The sequence below is a fragment of the Natator depressus genome, chromosome 22, assembly GCF_965152275.1.
Source record: "Natator depressus isolate rNatDep1 chromosome 22, rNatDep2.hap1, whole genome shotgun sequence".
NCBI classification, from domain to species: Eukaryota; Metazoa; Chordata; order Testudines; family Cheloniidae; genus Natator; species Natator depressus.
Window position 1 is genome coordinate 5,859,852 of NC_134255.1, and position 26,119 is coordinate 5,885,970.

Here is a 26,119-nt window from a genome sequence, read left to right on the forward strand (position 1 = left end):
TAATCGGGGTCTCCCCCGGCCTCCCTGTCTGAAGAACTTTCCTTACTCTCAGAGCTTTCTGTGTGGCTCTCTCCCTAGCCTTGTCCCCAGCTAGGCTTTATCTTAAGCCTGGCTCTTATTCCCAGTACTGCAGCCTCCTTCTGCTCTTGATGGGGAATGTGCCTGATTCCCCTCAGGTGCGGCTTGTTCTGTTATCAGGGGGCTTAGCCCCAGACTCTCCAACACCCCCGCCACCACCACCCTCGGCAAGCCACCCTGTTACATTAACAGACAGCATGGTTGGATGCTCACACATCCCTGGCTCTGCCATGGACCCGCTGTGTGATTGGGTACACCACGTCCCCTCTTTTTACCTCAGTTTCCCCTGTGGGAAATCAGTGACCTACCTCGCAGAATGGTTGTGAGGATTGACTTTGTTCATGTTTATGGATCCTCGACTGCAAGGTGCTATGATAGGGCTTAATTTGAAGGATCAGAGAAGCAGTTCAGATAAAATGAGAACCTACCTGAATCATCTCTGAAATCCCAAATGGAACCAAATGTGCTGTTTTATTGCCGTCCAAAGAAGCTTGGTTAACGTGTGTCTGTGCACCTCTGGATTGGATCAGACCTAGGAATGGAAATACCACAAGAAAGGTGAGTGGTCAAGCATTTGTGACCCAGCTGAAACAAAAAGGGCTAGAGACCTTCTGAAATGGATTCATTCTTCTCATGACCTTTCCAGTGTGGCTCCCAGCTCAGAGTGCTTCAGAGAAACCTTCAAAGGGCAGTTGTTGACTTTCTTCCAACTAGTTAATTCTCTTCCTCTCCTGAAGGAAGGTACAAGAGTACAATTACCCTATCAGGCTGATATCCATCTGACCCCCTGCTGGCTCTTTGCCTGCCCCACTTAGGAAGAACAAGCCCTTCATAATTCCTCTAAGTGTTGTTACATCCCTGATCTTCAGATAGGGACTAAAAGAGCCCATCCACTCCGCAAGGAGCTGAGTCAGTGGGAGTGCCACCTGGGGCATGGCAATTTGCAACTGCAGCTTAAACACTTGATCATTCCAGATCTCCCCCTTAACCCTTTAAAGGCTTAGCCACAGTAGCAGGTGAGTTCCAAGGTATCTTGTTAACTGAGTCCCAGCTGGGAGCAAGACAGCTTGTGATCAGTGCAGCATGGCTGTTGTAATGCTACCTTGCATTCAGAAGCTTCTTTCTCTCTGTGGATCTCAACTTGCTTACGAACTCTCTATCCCCATTTTATGGATGAGGAAACTGAGGCAGAGAGGGGTCAAATGACATTCCTGCCGGTTCTAGAATAAGACCCAGGAGTCATGACTCTCCACCCCTTTCTGTAATCACTTGACTAGCCTACCTCCCCTGCCGCCATAGAGATGTGATGTTCATCCCTTGATGAGTGGACATGCCTGACTCAAATCTGCAGGGGATTTGCTGAGATAGGTATAGAACCCAAGTTTCCCCATTCTCGTACCGGTGCCTGACCCTCCTCTCTTTGTGACTTAGTGCAGATAAATGGTGAATCCTACTGGGTCAGAGTTAGGTGCACCCATACTAAGACTATGGAGATGTAGTATATTGTGAAATCCTGTGGATAACTAGCTGAGTGATCTGATTATCTGGAGATGTCTGTTGCAATGGAACTTCAATCCAATGGACCGTTCCATTCTCAGTGCTGGAGGTAGGTTTTCAGCTCAGTAACATCATTTCAATAGAATGGCATCTGTTTCCTTCACGGTCCTTCTGGTCTCACCCAAACAGGTTGGATTCGCATATGAAGAAAGATACCGTTTGAACCAGATTGATCTTCATGTTCCTGGAAATATTTCTGACCACAGGTAAGATGGAGTTTGCCAGTTTGGACTGACAGAGGTACGGTCAAGTTGCCATTATAGACTGCATTTACTATCATTTACTCTCTCATACAATAAGAGAGTATAATTTATCCTAGGCTCTCGAGCCCTTTGCAAATATCGAGCCAGATGCTGAGCTCGTGTATATTGGCACACCAGCTGAGGATCAAGTCAATTATTTCCATATTTCTGAATATTATTTTCTACATCACACAGTTTTTCAGTTAGTCTGCTTTTGCACAATGCCCCAGTAAGGTAGGGGATATATTATTCCCACTTGACAAGTGGGGGAAACTGAGGCACAGACTCGCCCATGGTCACACAGTGAGTCAGCAGTGGGCCTGGGAATAAAACTTTGTTGCCCTGTCTCCTAGCCCCTGGTCTAGGCAACATTGCTTCCTCACTAAAAGAAGAGTTGTGAAGATTGTCCTGGGGAGTCTTTCCACTCCTGGCTCACCACCGGCCTTGCAGCTCAGTAGAATGTCTGGGGATCTGACAAAGTGCTGAAGGTTTCTTTTCAAGCAGATTGGTGATGCTCACATATACAGCTGGGGAATAATGGAGTATCCAAACTAAAATCCAAAACTTTTTGGTCAAAAACTGCCAACAATTGGAAGGAAAAAAAATGTTGACAAAAAGCTCCCAGACCCTCAACATATTGGGATTTGGGGACTCTGGGTTTCTGGTGCAATACTGAAAGGTTTTGAGGAAAGCAGGCACTTTGTGTGAAGTTGTCCATTTAGTCAAAACCCCAGTTTTCCATCAAAACTCTTTTTCAGCAGAAAATTTTCAACCAGCGCTACTCCCATCTGTACCTCGCACTAAGATGGAGCAGCACTTTCCATCCGAGGATCTCAAAGTGCTTTGTAATGACAGGCAGGTATTTAACAGAGAGAGAAACTGACTCGCCCAGGGTTGCAAATGAGAGTAGGGTCAAAGCCAAACCTGTGCCACAATCTACTGTCCTATGTATTGGACCACACTGCCGTACTTTGGGGGTTGCCTAGGTTTACCAACATGGGACGAAAGCCAGCGGGTTTGTACTCTGCTGTTAGCTGCCAACAAGCTGCAGGGTGGCATTCGGCACTAGCTGACTAACAGAAAAGACCCTGGAACATATGGATACTGTGGTAAAAGATGCAACTCCACTGCCATGCTGCTAACACAACACAGAAGAGCTTAAAAAACAAACATGCCGTCACCAGATGTGTATAACATCTGGTGAGACCAGTAAAACGAAAACAACCAAAAAAAAAAAAAACTGTTAAAAAAAAGAAAAGAGAGCCTGCAGGTTAAATCTTTTAGCTGAGAGGGAACGTTCCACCAAAGCACGACAACATCTGCATGACCAGTGTGCAACCAACATACCTGCTCCCAGAGGCAAGTTACCTTTAACTTACTAATATACCAGGCTCATGAATTTCAATGGACACCTGATGTCCTTAAGTCTGTAGTGCTATTGTTGCATGGGTATCTACCTGAGGTACTTATATGCGCCCCTATCCACACACACCTCACAATCTTTAACATATTCACCCCTGCGGGGTAGGGAAATACTGTCGTCATCATTGTACAGGCATGGACTTGAGAGAATAAGTGAGTAGCATAAGGTCATACAGCAAGTCTGTGGCGGAGCAGGGAATTAAACCCACATCTCCAGCTAGCACTCTAACCACTGGACCGTCCTGCCTCCAGACATCATTGCTATGTGAACTAAATGTAAGCCAACGCAGTGATGTCTCCTTGAGTCGGCAGACCGCCTGAAACCAAAGCTGAGCGAGAGAGAACAACGCTCCCCTTCAGTGAACTCAGGATTGTGCTCAGTGAAATGGCAGCATAGGGAACTATAGTGAGGCTGCTCAAAGCGTGCAAGGAAGAAGAGGGACCATCAGTATTGCCATCCTTAAGAGATCAGAAACTATGAGTCAGACCCCCAAAACCATGAGATGGGCCCCAAAAATCATGACGTTCTTTTTAAAATAATAATAATGATATTGTAGTTTTGGTGTGTCACTTGATTGTTGACTCCCCCAGCCCATCCCCAGTGCGTGGGTGATGGGCAGGGTTGTCCACTCTCCCAAATGTATTGGGTAAGAGGATTTTGGCTCCAGCTGCAGAAGCTTGTCTCACCCCCACATCTGCCTGTCCCCAGCTCAGCAATATTAATACTGCCTCCACCCCAACCTCCAAATCAATCCTGTCCCTGCATCAGTTCTTCCAACCCCACCTGTGCATCTGCCCAGCCCTCACCCTCCCATCATTACAGCCCCTTCCCCCAGTCTCTCCTCTGCTCCTCCTGGGGTTCTGCACCCCCCTCTCAGACTTGAGGGGCTCACCTCTGCTCTTTCAAGGGATCCTCCCACCCCACTTCCCAGGCCAGGTGCTGCTGGGAGAGAGGAGGAGGAGGAAGGATCTGTCTGGACCCCTTGTTCATGGGAAGGGATGGGGAGTAGAGCTGCCCTGAGGCTCTGGGTCCTTTAGTTTCTTCTTCCCACATCCCCTCTTGCCAGCAGGGCTTAGGGTTGCTGAGAGCGAGAGCACACGCTCTCCTGCAGCAGCTTTGAGCAGCTGCTCAACCCCAGGAGATGGGCTGGTGGGGCAGACAATCCATCAGAAGGGGACTTCCGCCTGGCAGGACTCCAACTCGCAACAGGGCTGAGACAGGCTCCAGCTGTGGCTGAAATTCTGCCCCTGCAAGAACACTGTGAGCATTAGCAACTCCAGGCCATGGGCTTGAGAATGGCATCTCATTCTGTAGTGGGTGGAGTTTGGATTGTGGGTGGAGCTTGGCAGAGAACCCCAGGATGACCTCTTCTCCTGTAAATGGGTGGCCTGGGCCCAGCTAGTCCTAGTTACTAAGCAGCCACAGCTGAGCGGGGATCAGCCGATTCCCATATAAAGGGCAGCAGGAACGTGCAGAGAGGGAGTCCCCAGGCAGGCCAGCAAGGGGATGGAGAGAGATGTCACAAGCTGCAGGCAGTGAGTAGGCTCCAGCACAGGAACCTGGGACTTGAGGAGTGAGACGACAGGCAGGAAAGGCCTGGCAGCCACCTGATAGGAGGTACAAATGGATGGATTTGAGAACTTCATCTTGAATATTTGTTAGTGTACTAAATCAGACCCCAAGAAGGGATCTGAATGGGCATAAGGATTTGTCAGTTCCTGAAGAAGTCCCTTGCAGGGGGAAACTGAGGCAGGGAGGGTGCACGGGAGGCAGCCACCCAATGACATATACACACAAACTTTCACAGAGTTAGTTAAACCAACTTTGTTAAAATGTCCTTCCCCCCTCCCCGTCCCCCCCCCCCGCCAGTGGACATTCCTATTTCACTTGAAGAGCAGCTTCTTTTGGGTTACCTTAGATCTGTTTTGATCGAGGTAAGCTAAAATAAACAAGCCTGGTTTAAAATGAAATACAGGGGTCCACCCTGCCTGTTGCACCAATTTAACACTTCGGGGTAAAATCACACCTTCAGGTAAATAGGCATAACTCCGGGTGTAGACAACCCTTACTTTTTTTCCCAGCCTGCATCAAGCTGACCCCACAAATCACTGACTGGCTAAATGGAAACAAGAGTCCCACGCTTTGCAATGCTCAGGGCTGCACCGGTAACTTGCTGGGAATGTGCCTCTGTGCTTTTCACGTACGTTTGCATAATTGCTTTAAAAAGCCCAGTGCTCCCTTATTTGCTTGTGCTTGGATCGCTCTGGGTGGATGAGTGCCAGTTGTTCAAATCTGCTCATCCTTGTGCTCATGGTGCTGTTACGGGAGAGGGCAGCTGCTGCTGGATGTTGTGATTTGGAAGGCTACGTTTGGCCCTGCTGATGAGCACAGGACAGTGCTCTGAGAGTTTCTGGGTCAGCGTGGCTGTAATAATACCTGGCACTTGCATCCTGCTGAGCAGCTCAAAGAATTTTAGAAAGCTGAGCAAAATTGTATGGAAGGGCAAACTAAGGCAGAGGGAGGTTTTGGGCCTTAGCATCTGTAGTTCAAGAGGAGGTGCCAGAGCTCTGGTCCTCTGAAAAATCAGGTCCTTACTGACCTGTCCAACCCTTGCTTCAAAATAACAACAGAAGTGGGACTAAAACCCAGGTCTCCTGACGCCTGTGCCCCCGCTCAAACCACCAGACCATGCTACCTCCCACCAAGCACATGCTCCCTGCCAGTTTCTCCTGGCCAGAGTGGGAGGCTTGATTGGGAGCCCGGCCAGGGAACATTTTGCCACAAGAGGGCACTTTTGCCTCCCAGACGCCGCTGCGGTAGGTTATTTTTAATTGAAAGGCTGAGGCCAGGATGAATCAATCATCTGGGCAGAGCCGGGGTCTCGTCTGGTGACATGCGCTGGCTTGTGAGCAGGTCTCCCGGTGAGACTGGGAACGGACGGCCCAAATAAAAGCAACCGTTAACGGGGGTGTATGGAGAGGATCAAACATGAGGCGGCTCAGGTGGTGCATTCCAGCAGCCGGGGAGCCAAGAGTATGACGGCCCTTCGGCAGGCCTGCAGGAATGACCTCAGTCGGCAACAGAAAGGCTTTACCAGTGCTGCTTTCCAAGTTAAATAAAGACAGATATTCCACTTGATGCTTTCCACCGCCTCTTCTCGCGCCTGTATAAACTCATTCCTCTTCAGCCATTTAAAGAGGAAGCAGAGCAGAAATGCGAGAGTTTTCTCCCTGCCAGCCACCCTAGCTCACCAGCTCTACCAACCACAACCCAACATGGCATTTAGTACCCTAGGAGCATGGGGGGAAGGTGTGTATAGATAGATAGATAGATAGATAGATATGGAAAAGAAAAGCTGTGAATCCCAGGGAGTGGAAACTGGCAGCATCTTGACTGGTTTCTTCCTATAAAAATGATTTTTGTCTCCTGGTTTCTCTGGGCAGTGCTGTTCTCTTTCCAGCCAGCAAGACTGCTCTGGCATGACAAATTTGTCTCTCTGAGCCCCCGGGTGGTCAAGCCATGTGTGCATCGGACCTGGCACATCCTGCGGAGCCATGTCGCCACTGGGTCAAATGGAAAAACATGATTCACATCTTTCCTTGGCAATTTTGAGACACGTCTGCCAGAGAGTAGCCTGCGGCCTAGGATGCTGGGACAAGCAGGAATCTGACTGCATACAGCGAAACGAGGAGAAAGGCTAAAAAGAGGATTCTTCATAAAAATTAATTAATATCAGGATTTGGTTTTTTAATGAAGACACTTGCCCAGATTTGGATCCCATCCATGTGCTGTTGAGTTCATGGACTTGCCTGGCTGTCTGTGGGTGTGGAGGAAAATGTGAGTAACGTTAAAGTATGACTAACTGATTGTATTTCCAATGGTTGGGCTGAAGACCTTCCAAGAGCTGACAATATCATCAGGACCAATTCCCAAGACTTTGGGGACGACAGCTGATTGCAAAGAAGAGGGAGGGAGAATTTGCAAAGGCTTTTGTGAAATGTTTTGACCCCAATTATATTTGGAAATTCAAAACAATTCAAGGGATTGTAGAGTTGGTCAAAAACAGGGAGAGGTTGGGGTGTTTTTTTTTCAAATTTTGAAATGGAGAACATTTCAGCCATCTCTATTGGACCTCAGTGGAACCATTTGTATTCTGAAGAGGGAGTTCAAGGCACCAAGAAGGAAGATGAGTTGCTATAGGGCTGTGTAATAATAGCCCAGTTGATGCTGTGTGAATCAGCCAATAATGGTACATTTGGGCTAAAATTCGCTCTCTCATTTAATAAGTACTTTTACAACACCCAGCACAACTGGTTGAGTCCTCTAGGTGCTACTTAACATAAATATTGTTAATAATAACAACAATAATTAATAAATTCACTCGGGGTGGGGGACAAATCTTATGCATCATTTAAGTGGTGCATTGGCTTTCTGCTGATACTCTGACAAGGACAAGTCTCACCCTCGATGAGCAGATGTTTTAGACCTGGTGCTCTACAGAGCAGGATCCATGTTTCCCCAGTGTTTGGAAAACTCCCAGCACAAAGCAGGCACTGTTAGTTAAGAAATAGATAAATCATCATCTTTGATTCCATTCAGGGCAACACTGTATCATTTTCACCTGGAGGCACGGCTTTTGAGGGAGAATGAACCCAGGTCCACCCATCAGAGGCAAAGTCATCACTGCATCACTCCCTTTTTTGAGGTTAATCAGCAGTTTTCCATTGGCAAAAATGGTTCAAAATAAGAGTCAAGAAGTTAGTTCCCCTCCACCCCCACAAACCCACATAAAAACAGAGTGGGGGGGAGGAAGGTTGCATTGTTTTAAAATCTGATGGTATGAACTTCATGCTGGTGAATGGAATACTTCATCCCAAGTGACATCATGGTCCTTTCTTTAATTATGGATCAGATATAGCACGGCCAACAACGGTATAAAGTGACTCACATTATTCTAACAGTCTCATGTTAACAGCCAGCCTCACAATAGCTCAATCTCCAGGTGGAGTCAGTCTTTGGCCTGTGAATGCCAGCAAGGGCAACCATTATGCCAAATGGAATGGTATGTTTGGTGATACCTCCACTAGGAACAGGACTATCACTGGTAGCATGGGTGACTGGTCCAAGGTGCTCAAATGGATGAAGGCTCCAGTCCCTCAAGATCTGCTCTACTTCAAACAGGAATTAATTCCGGGAAGTCTTATGGCTTGTGTTATGCAGGAGGTTGGACTAGATAACTGCACTGGTCCCTTCTGGCCTTTATATCTATAAATCTGTGACTAAAACCTGCAAAACCACATCATTTATGGCACCGAAGAGCCATCAACAGCTTCCAGTCCCTGCAGGATGAAAGGATTCATATTGCCAAATCCCTGAAATATCTAGTCCTTGGGCCAAATCCTTGTCCCACTGAAGCCAATAGCAACACTCCTGCTTTCAGTAGGACAGGGAATTGATCCAGTAACAGCCAGAGGTAAGGGAGAAATTTCTCCCATGGACCTAATTCTCCATGATAGAGTTTCTTGAGCCTTCCTCTGAAGTATGAGTGCTGGCCGTGGTCACAGACAGGATGCTGGTCTGGGTGGGGCATTGATGTGGGCAGGTCTGGTAGTTCTCCTGCTCCACCTCTGGCAGTGCTCTTTGTTCCTCTCACACGGCGGGGTACTCCTCTCTCTACCCTGTGCCGGCTTACTAGCCTTCTGCTTCTGTTTATTTGTCTTCTGTTGCGCCTTTTCCTTAAGCAGAGACATGAAAAGCAAGCCCTCTTGTGTTGCTTCACCATCTGGCAGATGGCTAATTATTGCAGTAGCAAACAAAACCCAAACATTGAAAATAGCGCCAATGAAGTTCCTTTCTATGAAAAGGCTTGGGGGGAATGGGGGTGGAAAAACATGCCCAAATCCCTTTTTTCTCTCTAGCTGCTGAAGAACTTTAGTCACCTGATGCCTTTCAGCTGAGGAGCTCAAAGGGCTTTGAAAACAGTGAGGCATCATCAACATGCTTTGCAGGTGGGGAAACTGAGGCATGAGGACACACGGCAAGTTAGTGACAGAGCCAGGAATAGCCCCCAGGTCTCCTGATTCCAAGTTCCTTTGCTCTAACCGCTAGATGCCACCACCAGGTAGTCATATGAAGACTGAAGTTCCTCCAGCTGCTGAACTTATTTCCTTTTTGGTGACCGAAGAAGGATTTTTCTCCTTTTGTTTTCTTCATGGAAAATCTCATTCTGTGCAGATGGAGCTTGAATAGATGGTTGGAAGAGATACGCCTTTCCAGTGCTGGGAGAAATGTTCTGTTGTCTTGAGATTGTCATAATAAAGGCAACTCCAGGAAAAGCAGGTCACTGGAAACAAGAGATTACTGTGTTCCCTCTAATATTTAATTGTATTTAATTGGGTGTATTACAATAACACCCAGAGGGCCCACTCAAGATCAGGACCCACATTGTGCCAGGCACTGTATGGCCACATAGTAAGGAACAGTCCCTCTCCAAAAGTTCTTACAATCCCAATAGAGAAGGCAGACAAAAGAAGGATTAACATCCCCACTTCAAAGAGGGGGCACTCAGGGACAGAAAGTTTAAGTAACTTGCACAGGGTCATATGGGAAGCTCTCAGCGGAGCTAACAACTGACCCTACCTTTTCTGCGTTCTAAGCTAGTCCCTTTGCCATAAGACTGGCTTTTCTTGCTTGTGCCTGGTCTCAGCCCCATGGCCCGTGTTTGCTTGTCAGCCGGAGCTACATGCATTAAAATGATCCGTGACTCTTTCTGTTCTGTTTTTGCTGGGAGTTGGATACAAGGCAGATACAGATACAGCCAGTAAAGGCCACAATGTAATTTAAGTAATTTCCAGGACTATGATCATTACAAGAAGAACCAATAAAGAGGATAATCAGAGGTAAACTCAACAGTCCATAGGAAATCTATTTGCTACAGTGAATAATACACCAGCTGGTTTCGCTGTTTGTGTTCAGCCTTTTTAAAATTAGGCAGCCAAATAGCAACATGTAACTTTATTCCTACATGCAACGTCTTGGATTTCTTGATGGTGGGGAAATATGTGGCACTTGCTTGCCTGCAGTTTATCACCCTGTTTCCCTCTGGTGCACAGACCCTCCAGAGCTCATCTTGCATCTGCGAAAAGGGATGAATAATTGATTTCTTTGGATCAAGGGCTGAACCCAAAAAGCCAAAAAAAAAGTATTTCTTTTCAAACGGAAACAGATTTTTTTGTTTTTTTCACACTGAAATGAAAAACTGGGGGAAAACGGTTCAGGCGGAAGAACACCTGAAATTAAGAAAACAAAACAAACTAATTTTTATTTTCAGTTTTTCCTTCCCAAAATGAAAACTGGGCAAAATTAGTTTTGAATAGAAAAACACCTGCAGCAAAACAAAACAAAATGAAATGTAACTAATTGTTTCAGTTTTTTGGTTTTTGTTCAGTTTGTTTCTGGGTGTTTCTCACCTTTTGGGTTTTTTTTTTAATAAATATAGCTACATTTCAAAACCAAATGGTTTTTCAAAATAAAAAGCCAAATTCTTCTCTTTTGGAACGGTCAAAAACAGTTTCAACTTTTCCAGGGGGAAAAAAATCCATTCTCTCCCCCCCGGCCCGCCCCAGCTGAAATGATTTGCCTAATTCAACCCAAATTCACAAATAGTTTTGATGTCCCCCAAAATGCATTTTTCTGCAAATTTATTATTCACTGGAAACCTGTTGCCGGCACTAATCAAAAGCCAGATTTCAGTGGGCACGCAATGCAGCTCCCTTGCACTTATGCTGCAGACAATGCAAATGTAAAGCAGAGGGAATCAAAATCATTGCATATCACTTATTGAGCAAATCCCCCCTCCCTGCACCAGCAAGGGGAGGAGAGGGAATTTGCACTGGCAGTCAGTATTTCAACTCCCTCAGGGGTTCATCTATGGGCTTGGGGGCAGCTTTCCTTTCCACTTGGTGATCAGTAGGTGAATTTTATGGAAATACACTGGATTAGATCCACTACAGTCTCTTCACCCTCTGTATGAACGAAGGGTGAATTTAACCCATTGTGTCACAAAGCTCTGCCTTCTGGCAAAGCCACACGGACTCCTGTTGATATCCTACATCTTCTTAAAAGGGAATCATGTTTTCCTCTTGGGCCAGAGCAGTCCCAAAATTAGGTTAAATCAGACAGCGACGAGTGACTAGCCAAAGCTTCTGCAAACCCACATACCATAGGTTAACTAGTAGTCTCTGGAGTGAGAAAGAGGAGGCCATGGTAATGATGAGGAAGCTTGATCCTTAATCCTGCACTGATTTTTGCACTAAGATTGGGATACTGACCACCCTCAAAGTCAATGGCCATTTTGCCCTTTACTCCAGTGGGCTCAGCAGAGTGAGAGTTGATCAGAAAGGACCGCAGTGAAAAATGGACCTTGGCTTAAATGAAGTGATCTTATCTTTGGCCTTCTTTCCTCCCCCTGAGGGGAGAGTGAATGAGTGTGGGTGCTTGCTTGGCCTCTATTTCCCTGGGTGGTCACGGGTGGCTGGGTCCTTCAAATCAAAGTGGGGTTGCAAGAGGCAGGAAATGGGGCTGGGGGGGGGGGGCTGAAATCACTCCACCATGGGGGCTGCAGAATAGGGGGCTTTCCAGAGCCTCACCTGGGCAGCTGGATGTGATGCTCCGGCAACTGAACCCTTCCATTTACTGCTCATTTCTCCAAGAGAAAGCTTCCAGAATGAGAAAACAAGGGCCTACACTTTCCCAAGTGACTAGTGTTTTTAGGTGCCTCCATTTTTGGAACTCTAACTAGAGACACCTTAAAGGGGCCTGATTGTTGGCGGGGGGGTGGAGGGGGGGTTGCTCAGCACGTTCAGAACATCACTAATTGCTCTTGACATCATAAGGACTCTTGGGGATTTTACCTAAAGAGTCACCAGCTCCGATTCTCTGCTGCCTTGTCCTTACGTCACCTTTCTGAATCTGTGGCATTGTACAGATGTAAATGATGACAGAAAGGAGGAGAACTAGGCTCTAGGTCTTTATTTGGACTCCAGCTGAGGGAAGCCCTGTGATATTTGTGTTTGGTCCTTAAAGGGGTACAATATTCTTTGTGTATATTCCCCTATTTTATAATAAAGCCCCTTCCACAAAGGGACAGATTTATAAAGTTAGTGAAGCGCCTAAAGAAGGGGAATTGAACCTAGCTCTGGGGAGTGCTTGGTTAGCAGCCCAACCATAAGTCCATCCTTCCTCTAACTTGTCGGCTAGAACCAGAGGTTTTTTTGATGTTGATGTATGAGGCAACACCTCCCAGAACAAGGCACTGCTTGCACATTATGATAAGAGAGGTGTTCCCCATGCTCAAGCTCCTCATACCCACATATATGCATGCTGTTTCTCCTCCCACAGCTCTCCACCCCAATGACTCTTTTCTTCCTGGCTTCTGCCTCTAAATTTCTCCCCATCTGTTATTTTTGATTGATTCACTCTCTAAAAGCACTGCTTGCAGCTTGCATGAAAGATGCTGTACAAAATACGGACATTTCTGTACATTCCCATTAAAGCCAGTTGGAGTTTTGAGGGTATATGGAAAGAAGGATTTGACCCTAAAGTCTGACCACGTTACGTGGTTCCAACCTCCACCAAGGGACATGCTCCAGACATTGCATTTCTGTAATATCAACTTGATTGCACAAACTGGGGACTAGCTCTTTTTCACAAGGGGGTCAATAGCAAAAGTTCTGTTGACTTCAATAGCATCAGGAGGTTAATTGATAAAAATGCACAGTACTTTTCATCCACAGATCTCCAATTGCTTTAGACCACAGTTGCCTCAGGCCCCGGGTTGTTATCAGATCCATGGTAGTCTGTATATCTCCAAAATATCTTGGTTCATTAAAGATCAAAGGAAATTTGCAAGGTCCAGAGAGAAGCATTCTGGGGGTTGTTCTTGTATGTCTTTGCTTTGGGTGTGATCCTACTCCTGTGGAAATCAATGGGAACTTTGCCATTGACTTCAGTGAGAGCAGAATTGTGGCCTTAGAGTTAGACTTTGTCTACATTAAAATTTTTTGCTGCTTTACATGTACCACTATAGTTAAAGTGGCAACAACCTCCCACCCCCTCCTATCCCCAGTGTGGACACAATTATACTGGTATAAAAGGTGTAGATCCTCAAATGCATTTAGGTGCCTAACTCCCAGATCCACCAGGGTAGCTTATTCTTGTTCAGGAAGTGAAATCAGCTTTATACTGGTATAACTGCCTCCACTCTAAGGCTTATGCCAGTATAACTATATCAGTAAAAAAAAAATCACACCCACTGACTGGCATAGCGTACTAGTAAAACTTTTCTAGTGTACACCAGGCCTGAGATCCTGCCTTGACTTACACCTCCTTGACTTCAGTGGGGTGCTATGGACTGTAATTCAGGGCAGAACTTGTCTCCTAATTTCTTAGAAAGATGTTCACACTGGGGTTCAGCTATGAAAACGCCACCTCCTCTTTGAAACTGATCAACCGTGTAGGGACCTAACAGGATAACAGAAGCACATAGTTTACAAGGGCTTGTTGAAGAGGGACCTTCATCAAACTTCCTCCATCAATCTCCATTAATTCTTTTTTTCATATATCCCAGTTTGGTCTCTGAAACAACCTTCTTCCTCTTTTCTCCTCCCCTCTCCAGATCCCCCCCAACACACGTTTCCTTTTCCTTGCGCAAACAATTTCAGATTGAAAAGTGAATTCTCAGGACAGGCTGAAAAAAGACAATGTGCCTCCTACTCCTTATCTCCTGCTATATGCTGCAGCCTGCATTCACAGCAAGCTGCCAGCCTAGATTGGGCTTACAGGAGATTTCAAGTGTTTATGGGTTGCAGGAGAGAGAGAGGATGGGAAATCTGCTAAGCAAGATAAGTCCAGGAAATAGAGCTAGTGACTGGAGCAGAGTCAACAAGTTGAGTTAGCACCCGGACCCCCCCTTGATACCCAAGGATGTGTGACTCAGTGTCACGACTCCAGTTCCCACAACACACAGGAGCACTTAATGGGGATTAATTTGTAATTCTGCAACAAGGTTTTGTGCATGTGGCGGGGAAGGGAGCTTGTCAGTTTACGTATTTCTATCTGTACAATTTAGGGCCAAGATTTTCAAAATTAGGAGCCCCGACTTAGTTGCCTAAATCCATATTTAGGCTCTTAAATGAGCAGCCTGATTTTCAAAAAGTGCTGAGCACTCACTGACTTCAGCGCAGGCTGCCGGGTCTGTCTACCGTCTGCGCTAGCATGTTATATTGCGTTGATTAAGCTTGTAAGCACGTTTGGGCCGGGGCAGTCTTCTACTCTTTCTATGTGCAGCCCCAGGCCTGGTTAGGGCATCTAGGTGGTCCCAGGATGATGATAAAAAAATGTGTTTACTAACACACTAAAAAGCCCACCTTTTATTCTGGTCTAAAGAAAGCCCCTCGTTCTAACTAGTAAGACCAGTACAACCCCGAGGGTGGGTGCAGTTATAACAGTCTAAAGATTTATGCTATAAATATAGCTTTTTCTCCTTCTCACGTGGGAATAGCTATCCCAGCATAAATCATCTTTATACTGATGTAACTGCAGCCACATTAGAGGGATTTGTACCAGTTAAAGCCATTCAGCATTTGTGCATAGAGAAGGCCTGGGTTATAATAACTCTTAGAGGAAAAGCCCTACATCGGACTCTTTTACAATATTGCTCTGAATTTCCTTTTATTTCATGGCTCATTTAATTTGAAAAGAAACCTTTCCCATGGAGATGCAGGATGGGAAAGAAACGTCCATGTCAAACGTCTTGGAGGCAAAGCAGACTCCTGCCTTCTCCAGGTGTTCGGGTTGTTTGTTGTTGTTTTTTAATTCACCTCGTTTCTCATTTTTCATCTATTTATGCTGCTCTTCAGTGGAGCTCGCTTAGTTCTATCCATTTTAGGATTTTATACTGCCACGCATCACTGTAGTACCCTGAGCGCCTGCCATGCAAAATCAATAAACAAAAAGCAATAGCCAGTGTTCCTAGTGGGCTTCATGGAGTCTCTGGCACTTCTCCCATCTCAGAGTAAAAACTCTGCTTGCAGGAGGGGTTTGATTTTTAGATTTTATTAATTGCCTCTTTCTTCATTGGCTGTGGCTGGTTGGTGTTTATTGGGTAGAATGGGTGTCATTCTAATGATAGAAAGGCTTTTTTTTTTTTTTGAAGGTTTTGCAGCATTTCCTGAAGATGCTCACACTCTAGTTTCACCTTACGACTTCTAGAGGTTTGTTCCCCTGGACCGAGGATGCTTTACCCCAGCTCTGACACCCTTTGTCCTCGGCTTAGTGATCTGCCTTGTCCCAGAGGAGGACAGCTGTGATGGGGGTTCATAGATCCAAACTAGATCATTCATGGAGCTGGGGCTCAAACCATGAATTGCTTTGAAAATTAAGACGCAAGCCTTAAACTGGCATTGGAAGCTGACCTAGAGCCTGTGAAGGGATTTGAACACAAACATGATGTGCTCACAGAGGCCCAAACCATAGAGAAGGTGGTTCACTGCATTCTGTGCCAGCTGGAACCTGTGCATCAGCTTCACATTGAACTTCAGACACCAGGAATTACAATAATCTAGCCTGGAGGTGATGAATGCATGGATCACATCCTCGTCCGAAAAGAAGGGATAAGCAAGCTGGAAGTGAAAGAAGGTATTTTTGGATAGTGCTGCTACCTGGGCATCCAATAGAAATATTTATGTGTATTGATCTGTAATAAGTAGTAATTATGTTGGGCTTATTTCATTATTCTTGAGGTCCTATTCGGGTGCACCAGGACAACCACTGTGTATTTGTGAAGATGATCATGAATCCCGAAAGTTTCCTAAATTTATCTACAAGTGATTATGGATCTGAAAAATAAATACCAGAAACTGTATTATCAGCTGTTTCTTAATTTTTCTACTCTAATTTTAAAAGATTCAGCCATTCAATTGTTGGGGCTCATCCAAAAATAATTGTAAGTGTCTTAAGTATTAGGAAGCACTTATGGCTGGGGAACTGGGCAGTGAGCCATAAGATCTGGGTTTTGCTCCTGCTTTTGCTGCTGACCTAGTGTCTGAGCTTGGTTAAGTCTGAGCAGTGTGACTCAGTTTCCCCATCTACAAATCAGGGGTGTTGACATTAACCTTCCATTGTAAAATGTTTCAAGGCCCGTTGATTAAAATCATTATAAATTAGCAAGCTCTGAAAATCAGAGGTAGTGTTGGTCAGCAGACCGGGCAATGGACTGGAAGTCAAGTAACGTGGATTCTGTTCCCATCTCTGCCACTGACCTGCTACGTGACCTTGGGGAAAATCACTTGACCTTACTGTGCTTATGTTTTCCTTTCATCCACTTGTCTATTTAGATGATAAACTATTCAGGGCATTTATATGATGCCTAGCCCTCATCTTGACTGCGACCTCTAGGAGGTATCGTTATATACATAATTAATAATAATACAAAAGAACTAAATAGTATTATTTATTATTTATTTCTAAGTGACAAGTCCCACGCCAGGCTTGATGACTGGCCTTCATGAACAGAAAGACAATATTCTATCACCTGCAAATCATTCCCGCAAACTATTCTGCAAATAATGAAGACAAAGGAAGGAAATCAGGATGGTTTTATGAATGATTCATTAATAGATAAAAGAGACACTAGCTGCACAACAAATATTATTAATGAAGAATAATTTGAGAAGCTCTGCTCTTCAGTTAAATACCTTAAACCCAAGAAACAGGCAAGGATTCCTGTTTGCCTCCTTCTGTCCCCTCTCCTCCCCCCCCAACCCCCAACAGATCCATTCTGCATCTGGAGGATGTATGAAATTCCAACTGCATAACTAATTCTTTTTTCTTAATAATAATATAAAATAAAAATAATGAATACTATGAGAGAAATATTTTTTCAGCCACCTATCTTGGGAGACCAGTTGAAACAAAAAAAACTGAAATTTTCCACAGAATGGAAATTGTGAGTTTTGACCAGTTCTGCTTCTTGTTACTGTCATTGTATTATTTATTGCAGGTAGCACTTAGGAGCCGTAATTATGGACCAAGACTCCATTGTGCTAAGTGCTGTGCAAATCCAGAACAAAAAGACAGTCTTTCCCCCAAAATCTCCCCATTATAGTCTCCAAGAATCTTCTAGAAGTGCACTGAGGAACCAGTCCAACATCTCTTCCCATGAGGTTCATTCTTTCTCCCTTGCTCCCCCTAGGGGAAAATTGTGTGAGAATTTTTTTAATATAGCAGTGATAGTTACATTGTGCCCTGCTTCTAGTAGCAAAAGAAGGTCGTAGGAGTATACTTTGCAGTGGAAGGTGGAATTGTGCTTCGTTCCTGGGGGAGTTCACTTTAGTCTTGGACTGGCCCCCAAGAAAACTCTCTCTCCTGCTCAGACAAACTTTACCCTTGTTTGGTGGACAATTCTATTTTGCCACAAAGGAGTTGGCAATTACCGTCCTCATTCTGGAGCTTTTGGATGATCTTTTAGGTACCCTGACCCTAGGCTGTTCGTTAAGTGCCTTGAAGATTAGGACTCAGACCTTGAAAATAATGAGAACTGGTTTTCTTCTTAGGTGTAGAAAGGATGATGTCCTGTTAAAAGTGACCATGCTTTCCTCTTAGGGAAAAAACCCCGAAGAACTGAAGTGGGAGGGGGTTATTTGGCCAGTACTGAGCTCCTTTTCACTTTCCATATTCCTTTTATTTTTAATTAACATGTTGGGGAATTTTAAAACACAGTAAACGGTGACTTCTAAAATCCAGGACGCAGGGCTTGCTTATTTCAGGTTTGATGTAGCCTTTTATAGCACCAGCTCCATCCTTAAACAGTTAATCTTATAGTGACCTATTAAAATAAAATGAATTGTGTTATAATTCATCCTAAAGCAACCCCAGGGTTGGTGTATCAGGTAACTCCTGCCTTTGCAGCCCTCGTGACGTTTTTAATCAAGTTCAGCTGTAATTGCTGGACTATACACATGCCTCTTTTAATACTCTTCCTACGTTTGGGACTAGCGAGTCTGTTTTCTCTTAACGTAGCTAATAAATAGAAAACATGAAAAGAGCCCATTTTGCAGGACTCTGAGCTTTTCCACCGTTCCGTTCGGTCTAGCAATTGTCTAGCAGGCGTATGAGACTCAAGCATTGGTCTGGAGGTGGTTTTTTGTTTTGTGGGTTTTTTTTAATACACATTGTGTGTGGATTTTTGCTGCTTGTGTTGCTAGTGCCTTGTTTAATCCGTTGGACACAGTCAGCAGCAAGCTCCACAAAGGCGGTCTGTGTGTGTGATAGAGATGGAGATTTCATAGGCATCTTTAAGGGCTCACTGGCTGTGATGAATGTTGAAATGTTGTTTACGTACAAGTCACCAACAGTTGGCGGGTGAGAACTTGAAATGGCATGCCCGTGTTGAGCTATTTGTGTAAACAAAACTTCTGTAACTTTCTCTGCTTAGGGGTGAGTTTTCTTTTTGTTTCTGAGGAGCGGCCGTGTTAGGCTGTATCCGCAAAAAGAACAGGAGGACTTGTGGCACCTTAGACTCCCACAAATTTGTTCGTCTCCAAGGTGCCACAAGTCCTCCTTTTCTTTTTGTTTCTGAGGCTGCAGCTGTTTCCCATTTCCCAGCAATTTTCATCTGGACTAGTAAAGCTCCCAAGACGACTTCAGCTAGCCACATGGGTATCTGGACTCACCGCGGGGTTTGATTACAAGGACGAAAGAACAGCTCTCTGTATTAGGGAATCTCTCCCCAACCAACCCCCCCCCCCAATCCCTTTGCAGCCTGACCCTTTGTTAGCTCTAGCCATTAAAATGATTTCACTGCTCCTTATTGGGTGTATGTTAGACAGGTTCGAGTCTGCATTCGGGTAGGGCTGAGGAGTTGGACACATTTGCTGAAAAGAAAAACATGGGAAAAGAAAATCGAAGCTTCAGCTATATTTAGATAATTTCTTAGCCAAATAATAATAATCATCATCATAGGAAGAGAAATATTAGCCCCGTGGGTTTTCTCTTCAGTGTGTGTGTTTTGTGTCAAACGTGTTGAAAACGCAGGAACAACAGTTGTGTAAAAAAATGGCTTTGAAATGGGGTCTGAGTTAATCACTGCTTTTCTTGTTTCTGTAATTATTTGTGTGTGTGTGTGTGAGAGAGAGAGAGAGAGAGATGTCTGCACACACAATCATCAGGACACTGACTAACATCCTCCCCTTAAATTCTGCTCCTTTGCATGGTTCTATAAATCCGTGTAACATAACTGAAATACCGGTGCCTTTCTTTTTAAACCCGACCGAAAGAGTCGCTTTTCTCCTGAACAGTTTGGGAAGTAGCTTCTGTCACCTCTTTCGTATTCCTCCCAGCACCGTTATCTTTTGAGAGCTTCCTCTTGAAATCCATGGCGTTTACCTTGCATAGGAAACTGGCTCTTAATAACAAATCCAAAGAATTGCTATATTAAAAAGTGACTCTTGGTAGGTGCCTTGGTACAAGTCTGGAGGGTTGTTTTCCTTAGGAATTGTCAGGAATGCTAAACGCCTCGTCTGCCAGAGTAAATTGTACTCGGAGCTACGGGCACAGCTCCTTGGGCTGCCCTTTCACCCCTTTCACTTTATATGTTCCTCTTATTAAGGAGAAAAATGTTTCAATATGTTGGAATTTGGGGTAAAGCTGGGAAAGGGAGAAACGGAGCCGAGTGGGGAAGGAAATTTTCCAAATACTTTTGGTAACCCCTAGAAGGGTTACATTAAAATGCGTGTCTGTCTCACTGAACTTCATATGTGTTCCTACCTCAGATCAGAGCAAATGATCTACTGCTGCAACTCCACGGATTTCAGACCATTCCACCAGCAGATACATTTGGCTCTGTAGAGTTCCTAGAAGATATGTTTTCCCTCCCTCTTTTGTTTTTGTTTTGCTGCTTGATAGACTGTTTGCAGTAAATAGCTAAGAAAATCGTGGAGGTTTTGATTGGCAAAGAGAATCAAAGTGTTCAAATTCTTGATCCTGTGCGTGGAACAGCTCGTTCAATTCCCCTGTGTGTGTGTGTGTGTGTGTGAGTGTGCGTGCGCGTGTGTGTGTGTGAATTTGGTTTGTCGTATTTTCAGATCCGTTTCAGTGGGAAATAGGGGACCTGTTTTGCAAGGTAGGCTCGGTTTGTTTATTTATTTATTTAAAACCAAGGCACGATGATTTAAAAACGGAGATTTGAAACTTCCTTGCTTAAAAAGGGGGCTTAAGGTAGTCCTTGAGCTCCACTCAGCGTTCCTTTCTGGCTTGACTCCTCAGCAATATTTTCCTTTTAAACTCGTGCAATTTTTTTTTTTAAGTTCCTTAAAGTTGCTGGCAGGACAAGGGAGGGTCTTTTGCGGGGGGCCGGAGGGGGGGCTGTGACAGAGGCGAGGATGTCACATTCGGACGATTAACCAGAGACAGAGGCTGAAATATTGATAAGGGGAAAACGGAAATCAAATTTAAAGTCGCGGCGGGGAGGGGGCTGGGATAGGAGAGAAGAAGAAGAAAAGCTCTGGCTGGAGCTGAGCGCATTACAGAAGCCCCCTGAGGATATGCAGACTGTCTGGATGTACTAGGGAAATTTAACTTCAGTGCTGCTTTGGATCCAGCAGGTTTAATCTCTCTTTTGCCACACTGCTGCCGCAGGGTTACAGTACAGAGCTGGTGGGGATTTTATTTTTGGTCTCAACCTGGATCTTTACAAACTGCTCTTCCACTGGTTGAGAGGAAAGGGTTTAAAAGGTGAGTCCTTTGGAAACAATTAAACAAGAGCAGTTAACACAAAAGACCCTTTTAGGCTGTGGATGATGCTGGCAGGGCGAAGCTATTGGGAAATAATCCAGAGTTGCCTTTTAAGGTTGAATCTGAATATGCAGATGTGTTTATTGATTTGAAACATGCCTAATTATGCACGGGGAGCAAATGAGGGGGCTGATTCAGAGGGAGGGATAAAACGGGGGAGGGAAATTGAGTATGATGAATCCCTGACTCCAGCAAATTTAATGCCCAAGGAACATTCCCTTGTCCCCTCACCTCATGAGAGACTTGGAGGTTTTTTCCCCCCTCCTTGTTGCAAGTTCAGAAGCAAAAGAAACTGGAGTGTATTAGGGAGGAAGGAGAGACAAATAAATTGTGCTTATCAGAAACACATTGTCGATTCTGTAATCAGTTGCCCTTCTCTGCCAGCTGGCCACGTAACAAATGCTTTAAAAATCAATAAAAAGGGGGTCACGTGCAGATACAGAACAATTTATTTGCCAGAGTGGGATTTTTTTTTTAATCAACAGATGTTTCCGAGCAGTGCAACCGCGAAGGCTGGGGGGGTTATAGAGGTGTTCTCCTGGCATTGCAAACGCGGACCGGTGAATGAGACGCTGGATGCTGCGTGACTAGCTCATTACCGTGGGGTGCTCACTGGGGGCTGGAGGTGCATGCAGAGGGGCCTTCCTTGGCGGATAGCATTGCAGCTCAGCAGATCGTGGAGCAAAAACCCGGTTACGTGTCAGTTGGGTGGCATCATTTATTGTATGCGTCCTGTGTAAATACACCAGGGATCTCTCCACCGCAGTTGGGCGTTCTATCCGCCGTTGTGCGTGTAAACACACCCACAATGAACGACAGAGTTCTAGCCCGCCAGCCTTTCCTCAACAGCCCCACCAAGGGATTTATTAGCCATTTCTAGCAAAACTACTCCTGCATACGTTGAATGTTGCCGTGTAACCTTGGTCTTGATGGGTTTTTTAATCCAAATTCTGAGCAAAAATCTGCCTCTGATAAATGTTCCCTCAAGAAAACGCGAGCGTCGTAATTAGCAACAGTGCGAGTGGGAAGTAAAGGGGGGCTTTTGCTTCTTTTAACGGTGGATTTATTACAGTTTCGTGGACATTTTATAGCACTGCTTGGAGGGAATAAAGAGTTTCCTCTAATCTAGGGAACGGGTGTTATGGATGTGCAGAGAGAGATTTTAATTTGATTGCAAATTTCATCTGATCACTGAAGTTTGTTGTTGTTGTCCTGAATGGAAACTCGACTTTCTCCAGCCCTCACATTTCACGATCCTTCCATTGTGAGTCTCTGAATTGTGCAGTCCTGACCTTAGAAAACCTGTTCGTGATGCGATCATTATGTCACAAACCTGAGACTTCAGAGAGAGACATATTCTGCTTTGGTGCAAGCTCTGAAGCTCAGCTACATTTGACAATGTTACAGCACCGTCCCAAATGGGAGAATTGCAACTGACAACCCCGTACAATTTTTGTTGCCAAAATATAGTTTATTTTCGTTCTCTATTTTTAAAATTATCATTATTGTTTTGCAATACAACTTCTGGCAAACTATGATTCGTGGGAAAGGTTTCTTTCCATTGGCGCGTTAATGACCCACAGTGGTTCTAATGAGTATAGAAATACAACTGCATTTCATTCATTTAACCAAGAGAAATCCCTAGGTTCAAGTCAATAGGGTTAACTAGTCTCAACATGAAAACATGGATATTTCTGCTAGCTTTTAATTGCTGATTAAGAAATTCACTTAATCAAACGTCAAACTCTCCCTCCCCCCAGTCAAAACTGGAGAGGGTTCTTTTCTGTAAAGCCTGTAGTTAAAAGATAGATATTGAGTCTTGGTTATTAGTTTACACTTCCTTGTTCTGGTAGAAGTTGTCCCATGCCCCTTCTTTTAAAAAAGGAAACATTCAAATGCTTGATCACAACATTTTAAATGTTTATTACTGGTTTTAATTTTCAAAACAAAGGTATTGTTTGTTTGCTGGTCTTCATTTTTACTTTTTTTTTTTCTTATTTTCAGGTCAATTTTAGGACCTTTTAAAATAGCTATTAAACATATAAGGATGTTTCAGACAGTACCAGACACTTCGTCTTACGTCAAGGTAAGACATGACAGCATCTTTAAACAGGTAATGTCAAAAATTACAATCCTCGAAAATTCAAGATAATTTATATCTGTTTAAGAGCCTGGTCCAGCGCTAATTGAAGTTAATGGAGAAACTACCATTGACTTCAGTGGGAGTTGGTTTACTCCTAAATGATCACACTTACACTTAGATTCATCTTTTGAGCTCTGTATATCTATCAGTGACCAATAACATATTATGGTGGTCTCTTCTTTTATATTCTAATCAATATTATCCTGAGGTGTCCTGAATTACAGTGTAGATGCTAGATGTTAACCAATATGATAGTGATGATGTTCGAGCAATATTTTACCATAATGGTTTCTTATATTGATTTCCAATTTTCTGCTTTCCTGGCTACTATCTAATCTTGAACCAAAACTAAATTTCATTTCAAAAAATGCCTTTACCTCTCTGCTGTGCAAACAACTGAACTCAATGTACAAAAAATGATTGTCTAGATATGGAAAGTGCTACATTTCATCAAAATGCGTTTAAAGACAAAGCAAAATGGAATTAACTGAATAATAAGCGTCTCTTTCAATTGTTGAGGTAAATAGATTGCTGGATCAGATAGTGGTGTATAATATTGGAACTTGAGTCACATTGTTCCTGATGGTTTTCCTATACAACCTACCCAGCTTATTTAGCGGGTACATAGATTCACCTGGTAACATCAGACAATGGGTAATACCACATATTGCAAATTCTTGCCCTCCAAATATGTGTCTGATTGTTAAATTGGAGAAAGCAAAGTGTGGGTCTTAGCTTGTATTGCGATGGGTTGTTATTGCCTTTTATTTCTTTTTCTACCAATTCCAAAGCAATTTCCAAGGAAAGGGTGGCAGATTCTTGTCCCTTTATAGTGCCATTGAGCGCTATATTATATTTGACATCATATAGGTTTTTTTTTTTTTCCACAACAGTTCCCAAGAATGTAAATAAACCGAGCCCAGGACATCTGGGTTACACGTTTAAGGCAAACCCTGCATGCCACAGCACTTAAGGAAAATCTAAAACACAAGACTCTTGTCTCCCAGACTCAAGGAATACAAGGTGATGTTAACTAGAGCTGGGTGAATTGTTTGTAATGAAAAATTTTATTTTATTAATTCTGCCTCTTTTTCTCTTTGTTAAGGTCCATGAGCAGGTTGTGATTTTCATGTGCATAAGCCATTATTTTAAACGATTCTCTGAATAATTTCTGCATGTAATCCCTAGCTTGTAGTTTGTTTAGCAAACACTTTGTTGGGAGTATTCAAAATGCCCATTTTGTGATGTGACATGTGGCATTGTTTCTGTTTCCTGGTGGGATGAGTGTAAATCGCAGGGTCAGGTTTTTAAGCAAAAACTTGCACTGGAAATATTCAGAATTCCATGTTCAGTGAATATTCTACAAAGCTCATTTAAAACTCAGTGTTTCCATGAGCACTGCTACCGGTAAATGTTGTTCATTATGTTCTGTGGGGTCTGGATCAGACCCTAGAATGCTAGAAACTTAGTTGGAAGTGACCTTAAAAGAGATGCAAATACCATCAGAGCAAAAACTCAAATGACTACTCCTGGAAATGTGTGTGCCGTCTATACCCAGCAGTAGAGTCAACTAACTTAATCTTTAGAGTGCCAGTAGGCAGGAAATAATCAGGCACATGCTCTGGTATCAGTGAAGAGGTGAACCCACTTTGTTATCCCATAGAAAGGTATCCCAGCAGGTTTGCCTTTCATTGTAAGACGTGATCCTGCTGCCACTGAAATCAGCCTATGGAATAGCTAAAGCCTACTGAATTAGGTTTGAGGCCTAAATTGTTAACATTCGTATGGAAAGGAATTGGTCGACACAGAACTGCATCAAATTAGCTGTGATGGTGGGTATGCTTTACTCAGGCAATGCTCCCATTGACCTCAGAGGGTGCTTTTCCTGGGGGAGAGCTTTCCAACCGGGCCTATGTTCCTAGTTTCAATTGAACAGAGATAAATGATTCGTAGGATGTTGAATTCACGCCGCAACATTTCATCATCATCTGCCATTTATTTTGGGGCAGGGACCCTGTCTCCTGGTATTTGTCTCCAAAGCATCGTGCGCACTGATGTCATTGGGGAAATAACTTGTTTCCATACTCAAAAAATCAACAGGGTTTTGAGTGATGTTTCTTAAGAGCCTGATCCGAAGTCAGTGGGAAGATTTCTGATTGCTTTGGATCAGGCAATTAGACGTCAACGTTGCAATCACGTAAGCAGATGTTTAATTTTATTCACGAGTAGTTGCACTGAGGTCAATGGGGCTGTTCACGTGATTAAAGTTAAGAACATGCTTAAGTGTTTGCAAGCTCAGGGACTTAATCATTAAATGTAAAACAGAGGGTGAAATCCTGGCCCTGCTGAAGTCAATGGCAAAACTCCCATCGACTTCAATGGGGCCAGGATGACACCCATAGAATAGGTGCCTTGTAGAAAACATTCACCTGCAGTGCAGGCAGCATGACCTAGTGGCTAGAGCACTGGCCTGGGCTTTAGGAGACTTGGGCTTTGTTTCTGGCTCACTCACTGATCTCCTGGGTAGGTTTGAGCAAGTCACGTCACCTCTCTTTGCTTTGTTGTTCTTGGCTGTAAAATGGGCATAATGGCATGGGGCACTTTGAGATCTACTGATGAAAAGTGCCATATAAGACCCAGATATTATTATTAGATAGTGATCTATTGTGTCCTGCTCCCTCAAACAGCCTTTTGAGGGTTGGTCTGCGGGTATGAGGAGGTTCTGAGTTTTAATTCCTTCTTCTGGGAAGCCACGGGGCATTTTTTGCCTCTCGTTTCATCTCTCTGGAAAATGGAGATTATATTAATTTGCCTACCTCTCAGAAG

At 44.2% G+C, this 26,119-nt stretch overlaps 1 protein-coding gene across 2 annotated transcripts in view; it reads left to right on the forward strand.

The window, feature by feature from the left end:
• The first annotated feature begins 20,734 nt into the window (after positions 1-20,734).
• The window catches only part of FLI1 (Fli-1 proto-oncogene, ETS transcription factor), a 115,813-nt gene continuing 110,428 nt past the window's right edge, over positions 20,735-26,119 (forward strand). Inside the window, exons 1-2 of one of the 2 annotated variants that reach the window (XM_074936894.1) lie at positions 20,735-21,090; positions 23,155-23,263. In XM_074936894.1, coding sequence (XP_074792995.1) covers positions 23,198-23,263 — 66 coding nt within the window. In that variant the 5' untranslated portion in view covers positions 20,735-21,090; positions 23,155-23,197. The remainder of the gene's footprint in view (positions 21,091-23,154; positions 23,264-26,119) is intronic. The other variant, XM_074936895.1, reaches the window with a different exon arrangement.